This window comes from Copadichromis virginalis, linkage group LG7 (assembly GCF_057382275.1).
Source record: "Copadichromis virginalis isolate Kocher_CV1m ecotype Utaka linkage group LG7, C_Virginalis_male_GT1.1, whole genome shotgun sequence".
Taxonomy (NCBI): domain Eukaryota; kingdom Metazoa; phylum Chordata; class Actinopteri; order Cichliformes; family Cichlidae; genus Copadichromis; species Copadichromis virginalis.
The window spans coordinates 30,585,377-30,605,968 of NC_140624.1; the positions used below are offsets into that span (position 1 = coordinate 30,585,377).

The 20,592-nt window shown below is 41.2% G+C and overlaps 1 protein-coding gene across 2 annotated transcripts; it reads left to right on the forward strand.

The window, feature by feature from the left end:
• Positions 1-10,851: 10,851 nt before the first annotated feature.
• On the forward strand, positions 10,852-20,569 carry il7r (interleukin 7 receptor). 2 transcript variants are annotated; one of them, XM_085462969.1, is made up of 8 exons: positions 10,852-11,001; positions 13,144-13,285; positions 13,371-13,528; positions 13,732-13,883; positions 14,457-14,613; positions 14,698-14,812; positions 14,891-14,963; positions 15,678-20,569. In XM_085462969.1, the coding sequence occupies exons 1-8, from the start codon at positions 10,914-10,916 to the stop codon at positions 16,077-16,079; spliced, it is 1,287 nt and encodes a 428-aa protein (XP_085319095.1). In that variant the 5' UTR covers positions 10,852-10,913; the 3' UTR covers positions 16,080-20,569. The 2 variants fall into 2 exon arrangements, with proteins under 2 accessions (XP_085319095.1, XP_085319096.1); XM_085462970.1 differs by having other exon boundaries at positions 13,389-13,528.
• The last annotated feature ends 23 nt before the right edge of the window (positions 20,570-20,592 follow it).

A 20,592-nucleotide genomic window follows, 5' to 3' on the forward strand; every position in this document is an offset into this window, starting at 1 on the left:
AAGGCAGGGCCGCAGCAGCTCACCACTTCTGTTTATCATGCTGAGCTCTTATCTATTCAGATTAAAAACAGTCACACTGACGGGTTAAATAGTATGGGTCAACTAATAATAATAAGTCAGCTGGCAGATGATACCAGATTGGACCAGATTCCTTTAGCCTTACAGGTGATCAACCACTTCTCCAAAGCTTCAGGTCAACAGCTGAATATAAAAACATGTGAGATACTAGCTCTGCATGAGTGTCCCTACGAGTTATAATACACTAGCTACAGCCATCCCAGTCCCTTTGAGATCAATGATTAAAGAAGATATTGTGCACTCTAAAATTTCTCCTGGACTGACGCCGCTCTGCATAGCCGGTGCTGACTTTGTTGACAGCAGGTTTACAAACAAGGCGATCAGAAATATGTTAATAAATTAAATCTATCCTAACCCGGTTAAAAGAAATTATATTCTAAAGAATTTGAGGCCATGAAGGTTAAGGCAACACAGAGATAGCATATTTCACTTCCCCTTCCCCCTAAAACAAAAGAGGTTCATTTTAAAGTCAAAAATTAGATTTATCCAACCAATGAATTCCTAAGACTGAAATTTAACCTGGATGTGAACACATGTACATTCTGTGAAAATAACACTGAAAGTTTGGATCACTTGTTTTTCTATTATGAATCGCTGCGCTCCTTTTGGATTGACACGTGGAGCTGGCCACAGTCCAGAGTCTTCTGTTACTACGTTTGACGGTAACTTTAGTTAAATTTGGGATGCAGGCAGACAACCCAAAATTTGATTTGGTAATTAGGATTGTCTTGTTACCTGGAAAAAGGTTTTAATTTTTTTGTTTTTGCAAGCGGTCTTTACGTGGTTTTTACAAAGCCATCAGTGGAAGGAAACCCCGACCTGGGATAAGTGGAATGACTGATATGTAAGTACAACTCCCCCAGTTTATTTTGCAAAAACAAATAAGTTTTAAAGTAGTTACGCAAATCGGAGCGTGGACGCACCTGTGGGCTCAAAAGGGTTAACAATAAAAACATCAGAACATTTATCCTCTACAGTCTTGCATTCAACAGGATAATACAAATACATCAGCTGTATTATTATCATAACATATAATAAAAACAGCAGCTTACAGATGCTTTTACTCTGGACATGAACTTTATTTATATAAAGTTGTTTTTCTTTTAAATCTCACAAGTTGTTAAATTGCCATGAGGTGGAGGAGGATGAGCGGGTTGACAAACCCTGGATTTTAACCACAGACTGTGAAGGAGAACTGAACACAGGCACCTTGACATCACCCATGGGAAGAAACAGTATAAAAATGCACTGAAAGCAGTTTGTTATATAAAGGTTTTTAGTTTTAAATGACGGACTTCCACTGAGTCCACTGAGTTCCCCTTTTCTACACTACCTTTGGTGGAGGTGATCTTTGAATAAGAAATTATTTTCAGTTTGAAGGAATGAAATTTTTTCATTTTTGGTCCTTTGACCAAGATTCAGGAAAACTGATTACTAAAGAAAACAAATCTGTATTATAATAGCACAGGTTTAGTGTTTAGAATTCAGGTTATTGTTTATTAAGACGTCACATGGTAGACATTCCTTGTGTCCTAATGGCAGGAGTAGCATGAAAAGAACAGAGGTTGTTCATGATTGGTTAAGTTTACACTAAAAGTAATTTACATGAAAATATCCTGAAGGTGGAAATTTGCATGTGAGTAATTCTTGGAGTTGATCTGAATCTAGAAATAATCTGAAATCATTAACAATTATTATTGTCATGGAAACAATTTTTTTCTATTTTGTAAGTAACGTTGTTCAGCAAGAGCAATATGAGGCATTGGCAGCGCGTAGGCCTATTTTTTTCAGCGGTGACCCATCACCATGGCAACCAATAAAGTAGAGGTTTAAAAGAAACATCAGCGGCTGTATTTTAAGCCAAACTATGAGCTTTGTCTACACTTAACCAAGCAGTTTTTAATGAGAAATAACAGGAAGTATGAAAATCTGTGATGTGTGTGGTGGACTGTGGTCTCTGGTGGGAGAGATGAGACCAAACACATAGATCAAAGTTTATATCCAAGAAGATGAAACAATAGATAAGAAGTTGAGACTGTATCGTGAAATGCCCTGAGAGTGCACTGAAACCACAAACTCATGTGTGGACTCAGTTCGTGCTTGTAGTGGAGGCAAAAGCAGGAATGCAGTGTCAGGTGGATCTGGTTTGCCAGTTTCTCTGGAGGGAGGAACACATACCAGTGCATGAAATCCCCTTTCTGCTTTTTCTTTTCTTTTTCTTTTTGTAGTAATTTCACAGATAGAGTTTCGTTTCTCGGATCAGGAACTCGGAACAGTCTCGTTTTTTAGGCTTCAGTCAAACCCACAGGGGCTGATTCTGCAGGTATCTATGCTTTTGTAATCATCATTAACTTACTGTTTTCTAATTATCACTGAGTCTTGTAACATGCTAGCTTGCATTAGTTAATGTGTTACTGGAGTGACAGCTGCTGAAAATGGGCCTCTGCATACTTGTATATCTATTCCAGAAGCCTTGTTGAGAGGATGCGGTGTTGGACTGCTGCTGTTTTCAGTTTGTGGTTTTGTGTTGGTTTGCTTTATGGTACGTCTTATTTAATAAAATCATGTTCATTACTAAGGAGTTACACACGGTCAGCGTATCAGTGCACTGGGAGGAGCACTCGGGGCATTTACAGCTAAATCAGACCTCATGAAAAAGTTGATCGACTTTTAGTAAGAGCCTCCTGACAGACCTCTTTTGTCTGTCAGTCTGTGTGAATCATCAGTTATTTCAGTGTTTGTGGTGCAGAAACAGAAAGTTTCGTGCGGCCTTCAGCGCATCTCCCTGCAGCTGAATGAAACCTGCACCTGTACGCGAGCTCGTCCGGTCAGCATCCTCTGCCCAGCAAATCCTCCCAGTGACTCTGAGGAGTTTCACTGCACTCATGTTTCACTTCAGCTGCTTGTTGTTTTCAAAAGGATGAAGACAAATTATGAGGGAGGAAAAGGATGTGGTGACAAGTCATTTCTAAACAAGCCTAACCCTACCCTGTTTGCACAACGTGCAACACCTTTCTACAGAAATTCACTGTTAGCTGTGCACTCACACTCACGCTGACACGCACCGAAGTGATGAGGACGAAGAAAAAAAAGCAGTCGGGCTGAAAAAAGCACAAACAAGACACGAGGAGCAGCAGGAAGCAGCGTTTGTACCAAGGCTGTACGGAGGAGACATTCATGTGGCTGCTGTAGCCCCGGCTTCAAAGACTCACTCATTTTGGTGTGGCTTCACTCAAATTCAGCACCATGAGATTTTACACTGTGGTTTCATGTATGGGTGTAGGTGTAAAGACATAAATAGCTGTACGTTCTGTAGGTATATGTGGAGGCAGGTATGTGTATGTAAGGGAAAGACATCCTGAACGTGCAGTGTTTAGTGTCTCAGACCTGCAGTCAGTGACCTCCTCAGGGGCGCCTATACATGCAGGTGCCATCATTTCCACAGAAGCGCAGAGAAAACAGGCCTCAGAGGTTCGTGTCATCATTTCATTCATCAGAGCGACAGATTCACTGGTAGTTCAGTAAATGTTTGCGGGTAAAATGAAACTTTTCTACACTTCAAACTGTTTGTTTCCACTCTGGGCCTTTTTCAGTTTTTCATGAAACTTTATGAATCAGTCAGTTATTAGAGATGATTGGCGACCAACGTTTTTCACTACAGAATAGGTAATACCGCCACGCTGGAGGGTTTTTTTTTTATTACTTGAAACAGAAAAAAGAAAGCACCCAGCTTTAACTTTAACTTGTTTGTTCTTTACAGCTTTCACCCTCTCAGCAGTTCATGTTTCTGCATTTATCTGAAAGCTGCGGTTACTTCAGTAAAAACAATCTCAGAAAGCTTTAATGATCATGGAGGTTATATAAAATCTGATCAGTTTTATGACAGTGATCGGCCACGTGAGAACCTGGAACCAGATAAGATCATTTCTCCTCACTATTAATTTGATGTCTTTGTAAACTGCTGCTGATAACACTAGATGTTACAGTTAGGCCCTAATGGGACCCACTGCCAATGCTATGGGCCTGTGCTGGCCCACAGCATTGGCAGTGGGTGAACTGTGGAGCTGTTTGGGCAGGACAAAACAACATAGCCCATGTGTGCTCCAAGTGGGTGTCACCACACAGAACAGCTGTTTTGCCCTTTGGGACCCCATTTGGTGTGCTCACAGAAAACCCTTGTAGGACCCGTAGCAGTTTTGCCCTTTTGGAACACTTTTAAGCAAGTCTATTGCTGTCCCACTATAGACTGCCCAAAGAAAACCCTGAATCCCACGATAGTTTTCTATGGACCGTGCATAGTGGCAAAACTGCTGACAGCTCATGCCCACTTTAGGGCCCAAATGTAATAAGTGTGGATTGTGCCCTTCTAGGCTGCACTGTATTTTCTAAAAAGACTAAAAAAAAAAAAATTTTTCATCCCTCCTTTGAGAGCATGCTCCACAGTACAGTGGTTTATGTATTTGAATGTCAAACAAAGAATCCCTGGTCTGAGTTTGGAAGGGCAAATAAATTCAGTTTAAAGTACATCTGGTGAAAAAATCTGCCAAACCAACAATGTAGTAACCCCCTGTGAATAAGGGAGTGGCTAAAAGTAGCTTTTCCCCCCTTTTTGAGTAACATTATGGTCCACGCACCATACAAGCAAATGTTGGTCATGTACCTGAGCTGTGGGAACCAGATGGGCTCAGCTTCTGTGCAGCAGCATGAAATGTGGAGCACATCTGGGCTCTGCACCTGTGACAAAACAGAAAGATATTAGTATTATTTTCTTAAATTACGATTGCACACAAAGTCTAATCAGCAAAAAAAAATTACAAACATATCTAGGGGAACCGAATGTGCCCTACATTTCTCTACGTTTCTTGGCAATATGGGCCACAGTCAACTGCCCACGGTCCCCTCACACGGGCCCCTGAGTGTCGTCTTTGCTGTGACGGTATTTTGCTGTGGTAAGTTCATATATGAAAATAATCTGTGCAAGTGTTATTTAAGTTCATCACCTCAATTTTTACACTTTAAAGATGAAAAAAATCCATCTTTTAACATATTAAATAAAACAGTGAGGAACATATCTCACATCACTGACAGCTCAGGTTTTCATTTGTCTGTTAATGTTTACAACTGTACAGTTTAGACATGATAACAAACTGCACTCCAAGGTTAGATCAAAATGACAAAACACAAAGATTTTATTATAATTTTATTGAAGTTTCAGACACACTTTAATCAGCAGCAGTAATCATGTGTGCAAGCTGACATTTCCCGAAACATACGATCAGTTTTTATATCATTAGAATAAGATAAAGTCAAACTACAATAAACTGATAAGCTCATGTGTTTGTACTTCTGGGCTGTTAGATAAGCATGAAGAAAACAGGGTTATATGTCAGAACAAAGTACAGTTTATATTTAAGACGATTTTCAAAATAAATGTAATAAAGAAGGAAATAAAGTTGTTTAAATCAGAATCTGAACTGCTGTTTATAACACGATGTTGTACTGAGTTAAGTATGTTTTTAAATGTCTATAAAGGCAGTTTACTTCCTCATTTTATCTGTTAGGTGGACATACGTGTCTGTGACTTTCCATTTCTGTCATTTTACAAACAAAAACAGCTTTAAACTATTTAACGTTCGCAGTTGCATCATTTAGCTTTCAATCAACTCTGTTGTCCAGATGCTGATTTATTAAAAGTGATATTTTTCTATTACAGGTGAAATTTTGAATATGTGAGTGACATATATTAATACAGGTACAGCTAATCAGCACAGTGCGAATTCTCTAATTACTTTGCAGTTTTTTCTTTTAACTAAAATTACGACTTTATATTATAGATTTATATTTAGTGTGTTGAAACAGTCATAAAAACAAAACCATAATCTCATGTTAACTTAGGTTGAATCAGGGGCAGTTCAGTTTTACATTCAGTCACAGAGTAATTAGACTTGTCAATGTGTACACATTTTAAATGGAGGCTGTTATCCTATATACTCATGTTTATATACATGCATACATACATACATATATAAAGTTACAGGTCAGAGGTCACGTGCCACCTGTAAAGGTAATCCCTGTGAGGATTAAAGACACAGGACACAGGGCGGCATAAAGGAGCAGTACGAATTAAACCAGGACTGTGGATCATGCAAAGCTGTTCTGTTGGAGGAAAGCAGAACAGCTTAACCTGAAGTTAAGCTTTCAGACCTGAAGCCATCTTTCACGTGTCATTGCTGTTGATGTTGTGTGGCAGAGCAGCAGCCTGACTGTGTACATCCTTATCTTCTTCGTATACACTCTCTATGTTGTGTTCGTGCGGGTGATGCAGAGTTCCCTCCTTCGCTGCTCCCAGTATCTTGAACCCCCCAGGATTCAGAACCACAACACTCAGCGTAAACAGGTGGCTCATCAGATTCCCATCAGCAACTCAGAGGGAGGCGACTGAACACATGAAACCACAGCTGAAGATGTTTTGCGATGCTGAGCGGAGATAGGAACCTCAGGCGTGTGGTTTGGTGGGGGCGGGGGAGAGCTTCTTCTCCCAGATAAGGTGCAGCAGAGACAGCGCAGCACCGTCCTAAGACTGAAGACTTGTGCTCTTTCAGCACGGCAGCTTCCTTAAATCTTCACCTCCATGAACGTTGTGGAGGTGCAGGCAGCTGCTACTGCCCCGCCTTGTGTCGCTGCAGTCGAAGGATCGCACCATCTCCTTCTTCCTTCCATGATTTTCTCCAGGTTGCCTCCTAAAAGCCGAAAACTGCACGTTAACCACAGCTGCCACCCACAGATGCATTCGAAAGCTCGACGCCCCACCAACACCTCACCTTCGTACCCACCGGGTGTTATCTCCACCCACCACTGCCTCATGATACACAAATACAAATAGCATATAAACACAGTCAGTGCAACAAACTAGGAGCCAAATATCTGCTGAGAACCCAACACCAGTGGCCACAGCTAGCCTCATCTGAAGCTAGCCCATTTTTAGCCTAGCTGTTTATTATACAACATGAATACAGCACCTGTACACGTTACCTTAATGACAAAAAAGATGAAATTACATTAGCGTAACAGCTAACTATCTTTGCTAAATGAGCAGGTTCTCCCTCCCGTGGAGATTTTTAGAAGGCAGATGAATCCAGAAATCTTTAAAGGAAGTTAAAGTCTGATTTCTTCTACATGTTCAGTTTTTAACATGTTCAGTGTTTGCTCTAATCATTGGTTGCGTCCGTTGAGCAGCACATTTCTCTGAGTCATACTCTCGTGTGCTCTGTCACCTCCTACCATACTTTCCCCCCTTAATAAATTCAAGTCAAACAGGGTAAAACCCCTGTTGGAGCCACCTTCCACCCAGCCTCACCCAGTCAGTAGTTCCCTGGTCTTGATTTAAGTTGTGTTTCCTTTTCATTGTGATAGTTTCTATCATCTTCTGCATAAAGTTGCATAGCTTGTGGCTTTGAGGTAATTTTTGCTTGTTGACAGGAGAGTAGGCACCCAAACAAAGGTGTCATGTTAACTGCAGGTCACCCCGTTGACAGCCATCCTCTCCTTCTCCATCACTGGCAGATGTGAGCGGATGTCAGAAACGTGGCTCACAGTTTTAACAAGCCCTGATAAAATAAAGTTTGTTGTTGTGGGATGGAAAAACGATCAAAGATTTTGATCAAATCAAACTACCAACAAACTGTATTTTTTCCTGTTGGGGCCACGGTCGCACCGCTGCCCTGGGAGGTTGTTTGAAGCTATGACAGTTTTCATGGCTCAGCGATGGAACAGCTGTGATTTTCCGTCTAGCGCACTTTTATTTTGTTGTTAAATACACAAAACTGTGAAATACACTGAGTCTGAAGTGTTAGTTCAGTCAGAGTTGAGATCCATCATACACACATACATACATTTTCCCCGTTTGTATTTTGCTGCAATCAACATGATTTTCAAACTAAACTTATTTCAGTTTGAATGTTGTTTCATGCCGGCACCAGGATACTCGAGTCGTGAAAAAAGAGGAAACTGTTCTATCACAACACAAACCGTGACCTTGTTTCTGTTGTTGAGTGACTCGTTTAGGTGCCAAAACTTAACCAGGCAACGAACACAAGTGCAAGATTACATTTAGTGTTTCTCCGGCTCAGGGTTGAAGAGGTTTGTGAAGCGTCTTCTTTTTGCAGTTTGTGTCTTCGTTGCACAGTTGTCATCTCCCACCATGCCTGCAACTTTGTAACTTCAAACTGCAGATTTGCTGGTTGTTGTGGAGGTTAAACCCCGCTGGTGTTCCTTGAGCCTCTCTGAATAGTCATTAGTGTTGGATTTTTCCAGTTTTGTGCATTTTGAACCTCATGAGTTGTGCTGCTGAAGCCTTTGGAGGCTTAAAATAAACCAGTGCTGCTTCAAACTTTAACCCCTTTTCTCCTCCGACTGCGGTGTTTGTGCAGTTCCTGCTGCCTTCATACAGTCGACTCTACAGATTAGAGGTTGAGGCAGCAGGTATTGCACCACAGTTTTCCCAGCATGCCCTGTGTTGCGACCTGAAACATGCAGTGCGTCTGGCCCTGTAGCTGAGAAGGAAACAGAGCAAACCACGCTGAGGCTGCGGGCTGCAGAGAAACTAAATACTCATTTAGGGAAACAGAGAAGTTGTTGGTGTGAGGGGAATGAAGCAAAACTGCAAACTGACAGAAATCTGAACTCCTGACGTCAAAGCTGATGTCTTTATTTTTTCTGTGAATAATGGCGCGTTAACATATGACCAAGTTCGGGGTGATCGGCGACCTTGCCTCTGAATTTGAAGCTCGTAGTAAACTAAAACAGATGCTGGCCTCATTTGAAAACAAACCAGAGTAGACAGGAAGTGGTTTGTAGGTTACTGGTTAGACTTTCAGCTCCATGGTTGCTGTTTGGCAAAGGTTCGCTCAGAGCTGCACAAACTTCACCCTCTCACAAGCCTGGAAAACAACAGGTCTGCGCACAAAGATGGCTAGAAAAGATAAAAAGTGTACAGTCTGGTCACGGCAGAGAGAACATTTCCCACAGACTGATAACTGCTATTTTTACCTTCTGGCTCTTTACATCCGGCACGTTGAGTTTATTTATACAGCAGATACGTTTATAGTCTGTGCAGCTTTTGTCAGCTCTAACTCTGGACGAATAACAAACCCCCAAAACAAACCTTAGACACAAAGCTCCACATCGCCTCACCACTATCGAAAGAATTCCTGTTTTCACTCTTTTCCGCCTCCCAGGACACTCAAGTTTGACACTCTGAACATTTGATTTGAAGTCAATATACAACATAACACAAACACTTGTGCCATACCATGGGTCCATCCCCCTGCCCGTGGCACACCTGTATAGAGTTGCTGATGTTTTGGTTTAAAGGTGAACACGAACTCTAAAAGCAGCAAAAATGCATCCATCTCTGCTGTTATTCTCTTGCCAACACAACAAAAACAGAGACCTGGAATCATCACCGAGCTGCTGCAGCATCTGTCTGACCCCAGATCAGCTCCATCGCTCATTAAATCATGAGTGAGTCTGAATGTTCAAGACTTAACTTCAGCGTTGCTCATTTCTTCATGTTTTTGGGGCAAGTCTCAGCCCTCTGCGGAGGAACGTTTTATGTCTGTCAGTCAGTGAGATCACACATGAACAGGTGGGATGGATTTCATGAACCTGGCCACAGTTCTGGTTGTATGACTTTATGGGGACTTTCTGAGGGCAGGCTTGTAGGTAGGGAGTGATTTGGGAGGGGGGGTCTGCTCAGGGGGTCTTTAGATGACTAAAGTTGGCATGTGTGAATGTAACCAGAGGGAAACATGGTTTAAATATATGCTAAGAATGTATTAATAACTTTCACCTTAATGAGCTTGTGAAGAAGAAGCTGTTTTCCTCCATCAGCGACTTTGAGCACTTTCTTCACACCTTCATCTCAGGTCGCTGCTCGGGTGTCAGTCTGTGGTTACTTTCAGGACTGCAGCTGGTCCAAACACTGCTTCTTCACCTCCAGTCACTTTTAGAGTTCTCTGCTTGTTTTCCAGTCATTACTCTGCACCCACTCATTGCTCTGCTCTCTGAACTTGCACGCTCCCACAGATGTCAGAGGTCTGATGGGGCGACGGTTCTGATCGAGGTCGAGGTTAAAACATCAGCTTGTCACTGTTTCTGCTCTTAAACTGTGGAGGGACCGAGTCTCTACACATCAGCATACTTTTACACCAGACTGAGCACTGATTGTTTATTGTATTTTTTTTCCTTGTGTTGTTTTTATAATGTTTTTTTAAGCTTTTTATTATGCTATTAGTTGTTTGATGTTGTCTGGTTTGTTTGTTGTTTTTTGTGATGTTTGTTGATTGATCTAAGATGATTTTCTCCTGTCCGAGACAATAAAGTGAAGGAATATTAATTGTTCTTTGATCTGCCGCTTTTTATTTTACATTTGCTCAAAAATAAATGAACTCAAACATGTTTGCTCTAAATGTGTCTATGTGGGCTTAATTTCATTTGGTGTCAAAAAATGTTGTTGTGTCCATGTGACTGAGCCCTGAACGTTCCTAATAATCTGTCATCTGAGAGTTAACTGTCCGTCAGCCTTCTAACCACACAGACCCCGCAGTCTCCAAATCAAGGATGTTTTCTGATTTACAGAGCGTCCTGTAAGACCTCAACTACCCAGCATCGCCCCCGCCTCCTCCTCCTCCTCCTTCCTCTGCAGACTAGCCACTCCTCCTTCCTCTCTCCCAGCCTGCTGACGAGAAAAGCTCTCAGCTGGTGTGACGGCGGGTTATGAAAGAGCAGAGCGGCAGGTGAGCGTGTGTGCAGCTGGACGGAGACTCGGTGATGAGATGCAGTTCGGCTGGAGGATCGCCGTGATGCTGCTGCTGCTGCCAGCTGTGTGTGAGGCTCAGAGCGGAGATGGAGACCCCGACATGGGTAAGAAGATTTTAAAACATGCGGTTAGCACAGGAATGTTGGGGGTGATTTTTTTACATTAGTATCTTTCACGGAAATACAAATACAGAAAAAATATTAGAAAATGTAAAGTTTGGATCTTTGATGGGGGCTATATTTGCAGCACATATTATCTGAGATGAATTATTGCACCTGTGGAGCACTTACCTGAGCATAATGGCTCAAAATTAAAAAGCTTCATGAAGAGACTCTTTAAAATCCTTAAATGACTTTGCGCTCAAGTGTGGTTACCGTTAATTTCGAAGAAGCGTGAACAATTTGTATCTCTTAAGACAAAAACAAATGAATAATCATCATTTCAGCAGTTTTATGAGACACTCACTTCAGCTTTGGGGCACAAATTCGGAAGAAAAATGAGACACCTGTTAAGTCCCATCATCAGCTTTCGATATCCGGGATTGATTTAATAATCAGCCTTCTCGTGCACATCGGCTCGTAGGCACAAACAAAATCAGAAGCAGTGATGTTATCAGCGTGACAGTTGGGAGTAAACACAGCTTCGTCTCTGTGCTCGTGGGGCTGCGCTGATGCTCTGCTTTTTGTTCCATCAGAGCTTCACTCGGTTCAGTTTCTGCACCGCGGTGGACTGGATCAGGTGCTTAAAATTCCTCCTGTGGTTAAATCTTCACACATAGCTGACAGTTTAGAGGTTCTGCTTAGTGCATGCAGTTTTAGTGTACTGGCAACACCCTACGTAAGCCATCCATTTAGCAGTAAAAACACATAAAAGCAGTTTATAATAAGCAATGGTATGAATAAAGTTAAATGCACGTATTTAAGGTGAGCAAGGACACTGTTCGGCGTTCAGGCAGTTAATGCGAAGTAAAGCAGTGACTATAAATAACTGCAAAGTCAGGAAGAAAAGTTGTGGTTATTTTAACAACTTGTATAACACGATTTAATCATGCTGGCAGCTTCAAAGTGTTGTGGTGTTGAACATGGTTGTAAGGTCAACATGTCAAGTCACTGGTAAGATTTTGTCATGCAGCATATTGTGTTTGGTAAACAGAGACATCTACAGCCTCAGCGTTTTCTCCTTTCTCGCGACCCAGTTTATCGTCCTGGGGTTGCCAGAGTGAGGGCGGGGGGTCTGGAGCCTAACCTAGCTGTCATAGTGTGAGAGGCTGCTACAGGTAGTCAGTGCTAACCTCTGCACCCCCCCCCCCCCCCCCCTCTGCTTAAATGCTTCCAATTAGTCTTATAATTAAAAACTGAAGAAAATTCGGTATTCATTTTTATGCAGATGATGCACAGTCAGTTTTCCTTCAACGAGTTACTACAGAATAATTATTTTTGTGTTGCATCCCTAAAATCAAAGAGAATTAGTTATTTATACTGTGACAAATTGGAATAAAAATGTTCTCAAAGCACTTCATACTGTAGTGACAGGCAGCTGCAGAGGCAGGGTTTCAAAATTATGCTGATGATGCAGTTATCTGCGTATCAGGAGGGACTCCAGTGTGCTGTTGAGTTATGTGATGGTTTCTCAGTAACCTCTGATTAGAAAGAAATCAATTCAGCAATTTGGATATAGTCTATCACAGCTTTCATGCTATGTCACTGTTTGGGTTAAACAAGTCAGCAATAAATAGTGTTCATGATGCAAGATATTGGACCAGAAGATAATAAACTGGCATCACCATGAAATTCAAAGTTTTACATTTTAATAAATTAAATCACCCACAATCTACTTAATCAACATACTTAACCACAGGAACAGTCAGTGGGGCTTTGAACAAGCAAAAAACATTTATTTAGTCTTTTTTCACTCTTAAAGATCTGAAACACTCAGAGATAAAAGCATAAACTGGTGTTAATGATAAAGACAAATATTTGATCAGTGACATGGAAGTTTTTTGATGTAGTTTGCATTTATTTCACTGCTGTTTCCCTTCCTGATTGTTTTCATGTCTGTGTTGGCATGTTGTATGTAAAGCTTAATCTTAAATCAGCTTAAGGCACATGGGCTGCAAATCAGCCGTGGTTAGACATCTTTGGTAGTATATGATATATATACTGCTAACTGACAGAAAAAAAAAGTTAAAAGACAAGAGTGTAATACTCAAAAAGTGGAGAAATGTCTGAAAGTGTTTTTCATCTCAGAGCCCAGAATCAGCTGCACGTCTCACATCATGATGAAAAGATGCAATTTGACCTGCAAGCTGCTTGAAGGCAGAAATGATGACGAGGATGATGAAGAGGGTGGAGGTGATGGAGGCGACAGCATTGAGAGGATGACCCTGTGGTAAACCTTTGATATAACATTCAGTACTGTGCTGCATGTCAGAGGAAATTCAGATACTGATGCAGGTCACTGCTCTTCTGTTCAGCTACCTTCATTATGACAGCAACGTAATGATGAAGTGCATGGAGACATACAGTGATACATTCAGCTCCCCAGACCTGAAGCCCTTGTCGGAACTCAGGCTGACCGTCCACTTAAAGAGTGGCGGCAGGATTTCACAAAAACTCTACCTGAAGAACATAGGTAAACATGTCATCTGGTTACATTTTCAGACTTTACAAATGCTTCTAAACATCAGTAGCTGCCTGGTGAAGAGTCACCACTGCACTGCCTGTCAGACTTCATGTTCATTTCCTTTTTTCCAGTATAGAAATGTAAAAGTCTTGAATTCTGCGTGCCCAAAGCTGCTATCATTGCTGTCCTCTCTCTGTGTGCTGTCCCTGCAGTTAAACCAATGAGTCCTCAGGTGTTTAACATCACCTTCCAAGAAGAGTCTAACGAGGCTAAGATTTGGATTCAGATCCCGTACCAAAAGGACTACCTGAAAGTGAAGAACCAGGAATTCCAGTTTCAGATCGAGACAGCTGGGGAAATCATGGTACAGTGATCTAAAAAGTATAGCTCAGAAGTGCAATCTCACATTCTACTTCAAGACTTTCAGGTTTTCGCTATAACATCAGACATAGTTTCTCCTAGAGAGACTGTTGTATTGTGGGTTGTTTTTAATGTTAAACAATCTAATGAGTAAATCTTTCAGTGTTTGGTTTGCCCAGTAGTAGTCTCTGAAGTTCCTGTGATATTAACTGTAATGCAGACAAATCTGAGAGCATCGTCTTACCTTTTCTCTGGTAGAAAGCACCTGGTTCCAATCGAGGTCAAATTGATTTCCACAGTTTCTCACACAATGATAAATTTTAAGCACTCTCCTGATAATTTAATGGTTCCAATCACCAGTTTTAAACCTTATTGTGTAAAATATGTTGTTTCTTTTGAAAACTGTAGTTCCAGTAGAGTCAAAAGGGACCAGCGCTACATTACAGGTCATCTGGAATTTAATACTTGTCCTATCTTGTATGAGGACGTGCTTCAACATAAAAAGACTGTTTTACATCAACAATATCATACAATGTTTTGCAATGACTGAAATGTTTTCTTTTCTCTCTGACCACAGATTCAGAACACCTCATCCCAGGACTTCATAAATATCAACATGGGATACCTTAAAAAAGGCTCAAAGTATTATGTCAAAGTGCGGGCGCAAACACTCCCAAAGATGTTTCAGGGCACGTGGAGTGAGTGGAGTGAAACGTTCACTTTCCTTACCCCTGGTAAGAACAATAGTCTAGTCCTGCTGCACAACCTTTTTTAAACACTGATATCAGTAATGATCTGTGTTGTTCTCCTTCCTGAAGAAAACCTCCAGAAGCAGACCAGTGGAGTACAGGTGGAACCGTACCAAGTCGGAGTGTGTCTGGTCTCTCTGCTGATGGTGACCTTTAGTATCATCATCATCCTCTGGAAAAACAAGTATGACGTCTACTTTCTGTCAGAACAATCTGAGTAGTGAGTTCCCTTCACTAAGTTTCTTTCCTTTTTATTCCACAGGATATTTACCTACATGTGGCCAAGCATCCCGCATCCTAAACAGACTCTGGTGCAGATCTGCAAGCCAAACAATGTGAGTTATTCTACTGTCAGATAAAAAATAAAAACACTGCAAAGCAACATCAGGTCACGTGTGAGCGACAGGACCAGTTGTAGAAATCACAACACAAAATCTTACTTAGATGAGATTTCAGGTGGTGGTACCCCTACCAAAGAGCAATTGTAGTCAAAACTGTGGCATCAACATAGTAACATAAACATTCATATTGATGATACTTTTTTATTGACCAACTTGCTGAGCTATGCTGAGCACATCCGCTTATAAACACAGTTTGTAAAACCTCAAGCATTGCTTTGTTTGATGTGACACCAGGATTTTACAGCACAGTGAGCGGTGCATCGGTTGTACTGATTAATGCTGACATTGCACTCTTGACCTCTCTGGTACAAAAGATATCAAACAGGCACTACAGGTTCATGAAACTCATTTTGACATGAATCTTTGGAACTTTCAGTTTGACTAATAAGAAGCACAAAAATTAGCTGTCTGCAGCAGACATTTAACTAACTGTGTGAAATTCTGGCGTGCCTCTGCACAGCCCGTTGGTTTTTGCTGTTTAACATTGTGATTAGTTTTTTTTAGAGGTACTAGATCAAGCTGCTTTTAACTGTTGCACCGTAGGGTAGTTAAAACCAGTGAATTTACTTGTAATTGTTAAGACAAAGAACATGACAAAGGAGCTTTTGATTGGCTGTAGACAAATATGATGTCATTCTGGTTTTGCAGCCTCTGTTGCTGACCTTCAGACCTGAGGTGCTCAGTGATCTCAAAGTCTACCCCGTGGAGACGACAGCACGTGAGGAAACAGAGCCTGCGATCAGTCCTGCATCTGCTGCTGCTTACAGCACTCAGTCGAGCGAACCCTGCTCCACCCAGAGCTTAGATTGCAGGAGTACTGCCAGCGCCAGCACCGAGGAGCTGGAGCTCTCTGCCTTGTTGAGCAGGAGCTCGTCTGAAGCCGAGGACAGCCTGTCGAGCTGCAGTCCTTCCCCCATCGACATCCTCCAGCTTGGGGAAAGACCCGAGCAGCCTGAGCAACAATTTGAAGTCAATGACTTTGAGGTGTTTGGAGCAAATCGACAGGAGGAGGCTTACGTCACCATGTCCAGTTTCTATAAGATCAAGTAGGTGATGCAGTGGTGAGCAAACAGGATCAGAGACTGTACTTATCAAACTTCAGGATGCTCTAAAGCAAAGGGCTTCCAACTTCACGAGGTCTTCAGAGCAAAGTGAAAGAACAGAAAGACAAACATGCTGCCTTTTTGTCCGGATGTGCCTATCTACCACTTACATTTCACCTGGATTTCAATGATGCTGGACCTCTGTCCAGAGAACGAGACATCTGGCATTCATTACCAAAAGAAAAATCACTGAATGGAGTGCTGAAGTTTGGTTCACTTTACAGAAATCAAGCTTTTACTGGTGAAGTATCTCATCTGGATTCCCATTTGCGCATAAACCTAAGAGGATAAATTCTTTTAGGTTTTGTCATCTTTTGACATTTATTTTAACTCCATCTTGGAGTTCTGTAGCAAATATACACAAGAATTACTCAGTTTCTGCTATGACGTTTGGTTCAGATGTTCCCATCAGGATGAACAGTGATAACATTTAGTAATTTCACACCATCCTCAGTTCATTATGTTACACATCCATCACTTTGTCTCTGCTACACTCTGAGTTTAGCAGAGTTTTTTAAGTGTAGCAGCCTCAACAAGCTGCTAACATGAGTGGAGACTCTTATTCCCCATTGCCACTAACATGGAATGGGTTCTTTTTCTGATTCATGAACATATTTTTGCATCTTTTGCACCAGCATTTTAACCCAAAATAAATCGTCTCATCTTTGTATAGAAGCTGGCTCCCAGCTGGGACTTAAGAAAAAGGTTTTGAAGTGCTAGCCGTGATAGGATTAGTGGGAGTGTCACATTTTACAGGCTGTAAAGCGAGAATAGACAGCATGACAACATTTGGTATTTGGTGACAGGGTGAAGAAAAATTCCCTTTTCATAAGACAGTGGTTCTTAACCTTGTTGGAGGTACCGAACCCCACCAGCTTCATATGCGCATTCACTGAACCCCTCTTTAGTGAAAAATAAAATGTGATTTTTTTACTGGTGCACAAAATGAGCCATGCATGTCATGGCGAAGGCTCTGCCGAACCCCTGAGACCGACTCACCGAACCCCTAGGGTTCGAGCGAACCCAGGTTAAGAACCACTGTATAACAGAAAGCCTCAGCAGAATCAGGCTCATGTGCCGCCATCTGCTGTGACTGGTTGGGGGTGAGGGGAGTCTCCATCATTGACTCGTTTAAAAAAAAAAAAAAAAAAAAAAAAAAATCACCAACGTGTAAATTTGTCCTCACTTTGATGTTTCTCTCTTCCTGTGTCATTTTCTTGGACAGTCAGCCATCAACAGGCTTGCTAAGAAAAAAAAAACAGAAAAAGGAAAAAACGTTTTTATGCAGTGGAGCTGCTCACAGCTCATATTCAAAGACAGCAAAACACAGCCTGTGGTTAATTTTTGTGACTCATAAACCAAAAACATTTGAGACAACTAAAGTAACGATGTGTTACACGTTATTCTAACAATATGAACTTAGTTCTGCTCCTTTATAATCGGGTTTATTTTAATATGTTTAGTCACTGCTGTTATTTTTAAAGTGATAAATTGGCTGTTATTCTTGTGCTTGTACCAACAGATTTTTTTTTTTAGCTTTAATCTTTCACTTGAACCCAAAATGTAGCTTTGAGTAGAGCAGGCTGTTGACCTGCAGCTCTGAAATACAGGATTTATTTTGTTGCTTTGAGGCCAAGTGTGTTTTCATGTTTTTACTGACACACCTCCACATGTAGTCATTTGTCGTTGGAGGAATCATATATACCTGTGTTTTTGCCTGTTTTACTACATAGCATAGAATAGTGGTTTTCAGATAAAACTACCTTCCAGGCATCCCAGCGTCTAAGTGATCACTTTATCTTTTAACTCAGCATTATGGATCGTGTTGGCTGCCTGGGAGGTGGTGAACAGCTTCAGTTGACAGATGAGAGAGAAATGAAAGTTTCTTTGATATTTAAGAGTGTGGCTCATCTAAAGAAACCCTTTAAACCCCCAAAGTACATCTATATTGACCCAGTGTACTACCTAAATGACCAAAACACCCAACTGAATGAGCCTTCAAAGCACCTAACTGGTTGCTAGATCAAAGCTCCTACTTTATCCATCTAAAGGGCCACAAGAAATAACAAAAATATTACTAGAAGCTCATACTGGAGGCCATTAAAACCACATAAAACATCCCTGATACCTCCTGTGTAACCACGATCCCTGTAAATGAACCTGAGTACGTTCTCAGTGTCCAAAAGGAGCCACTACAATTAAACAAGGAACCACAAAGAGACCTATACAGAAGAACCACCTAAACAATCTGTGGAACATTGTTATTGGTTAAAAGGGCCTGTAAGATCTCTACAACCTAAACCTTGAGTCCTTGAGTCACATGACCACAACCTGAAGAACTCTTGGGACCTGCTTTTTATTCTCCAGGTCTTGTAGAAATGAATTTAATTAAACTTCGGCTTATGGATTTACTCATAAATTCTCAGTGCTCCATCTCACAAAAACTAGTCTGGTATAAGACCTGTTTATCAGATTTTTCAATTTTTCACCATCTGTATTTTATTTTTTTCTCATTCCTCAACCAAAAAAATCGAACAACACCAGTGAGGTCATTTAAAGCTGCTTGTATCTAAACTCATCTGCACTTAAACTCTTTGGGAACTGAAACTCATGCTGCAGCGTTCACCATGCATATCAAACAGGATCACATGTAAAGCCTCCTAAAGCTCATCTGAATCATAGTACAGCACTCAAAGCTTTGGGGTTACTTAGAAATTACCATGTTTTTGAAGGAAAAGCTAATTTGCTTTAATTTACAGTTAAGTGAACATAAATATTAACTAACTGAATCCTTAAACAGATTTTTTTTATTGGAATATCTACATCAGAGGCAAGCAGTGCAGGTTTATCACATTAAAAGGCTGACTCATTGTTGGAAAAACCGTCCAATCATGTGGGTAAAGGTGCTGTACTACTTAAGTAGTTACACACTGGCAATCTCCTCACATCCTCAGGCCACTAGGGAAAAATGTGCATATTCACTTGTTTGGCAAGTGGTTGCTAGCTGTTGCTGGGTGAAATCAATTGCATGGTTGCTTTGGTCACTAGCAGGCTGCTATGGTCGCCTGCAGTTTGCATGGAAGACACAGACTTGTCTGCAAACACTCTCCAACTGCTTTCTGAGTGGAAATGAAAATGAAGTCTGACACAAACTGCAAACGGAGAATGTTTGAATTCAGAGTAAAAGTTGTGCCTCAATCAACACGATTCAAAAGGCAAAACTGTTATTTTGAAGGGAAACTTGCGCTGTTTCCAGTTTGTGTCTGACTTTTTTACAGTTTTACTTCTACTCGGCAAGTAGTTAGTAAATGTTTGCAGAGAAGTCGGCACCCTCCATGGAAACTGAGGCGGCCACGATAATCTGCAAGTGACCAAAGCCACAGTCACAATCAGCAACCTTCAGCAGCTGCTCACCAACCGGGCAGGAAATACACATTTTTCCCGAGCAGCCGCTGGTTGACAGTGAGTAACTCACTGGTCTCTAGGCCTGTATGACTGTGGCTTTAGTTTCACAGCAACTGCCAGCAACCAACAGCAACCACTTGCCAGCCGGCTGGGGAATACACCTTTTTCTCCTAGCAACCTGTGGTTGCTGGGGGCCTGCCACCAACCGGTCTTAGCAGTGCTCTCTTGAGAGTAATACACACCAGTGTTATTTGGTTTGTTTTCTTCTTGTGGCTGCAAGGCATCACCTTCATTTCTTAGAACACGCACACAGCCTGAACACATTCTTCTTTTTGCCATTTTAAAGCTTCACATCTACACAGAAATGCTCCAGAGATGCAACTAGCCAGATTTAGTACATCTATAATCAGTAAAGCAGTTTTTAGGTGTGCCATCGTGGTGGGAAAAGGTTTTTCTAATAATCAATAGGCCTCTTAATATTATAAAACTCCTTTAGAGAACATCATGTGCCATTAGAACACAGATGATTGCTTAAAATGGGCCTCTTTACACATACATAGATATTCCATAAAAAGAATGATTAGTTAGATAGAAATTACACAATTAATCAGTATTTCTACTTTAACATCCATTTATGACTCTCTCAATCAGCTTTTCTTCCTGAAAACATGAGGTTTCAAAGTGATCTCCAACTTCTGAGCAGTCGTGTACGTCATGTCCACGCAAGCTCAGCTGTCTGTAGGCGGGTTGTGGATGCGTTGCTGTAGCAACTGTTTCTGTTTGTAGTCATGGAGATGCTAAACCCAATGCTGCTGCTTCAATATCTGACACAACCGACCTCACAATGGCTGAAACAAAAACAGGAATGTACGCTTTATACTCAGAAACAAGAAGTCTGTAATCTGTACTAAATACAACGTACATACTTTATGGAAATGTCTAAATGTACTCGTGTTGATGTAACGTGGAATTGTTTTTATTTAATCACAATGCATATCAGTGTATATAGTAATAAAGTGGAAAATGAAATCCTGCTGTTTCACTGTGATGTAATT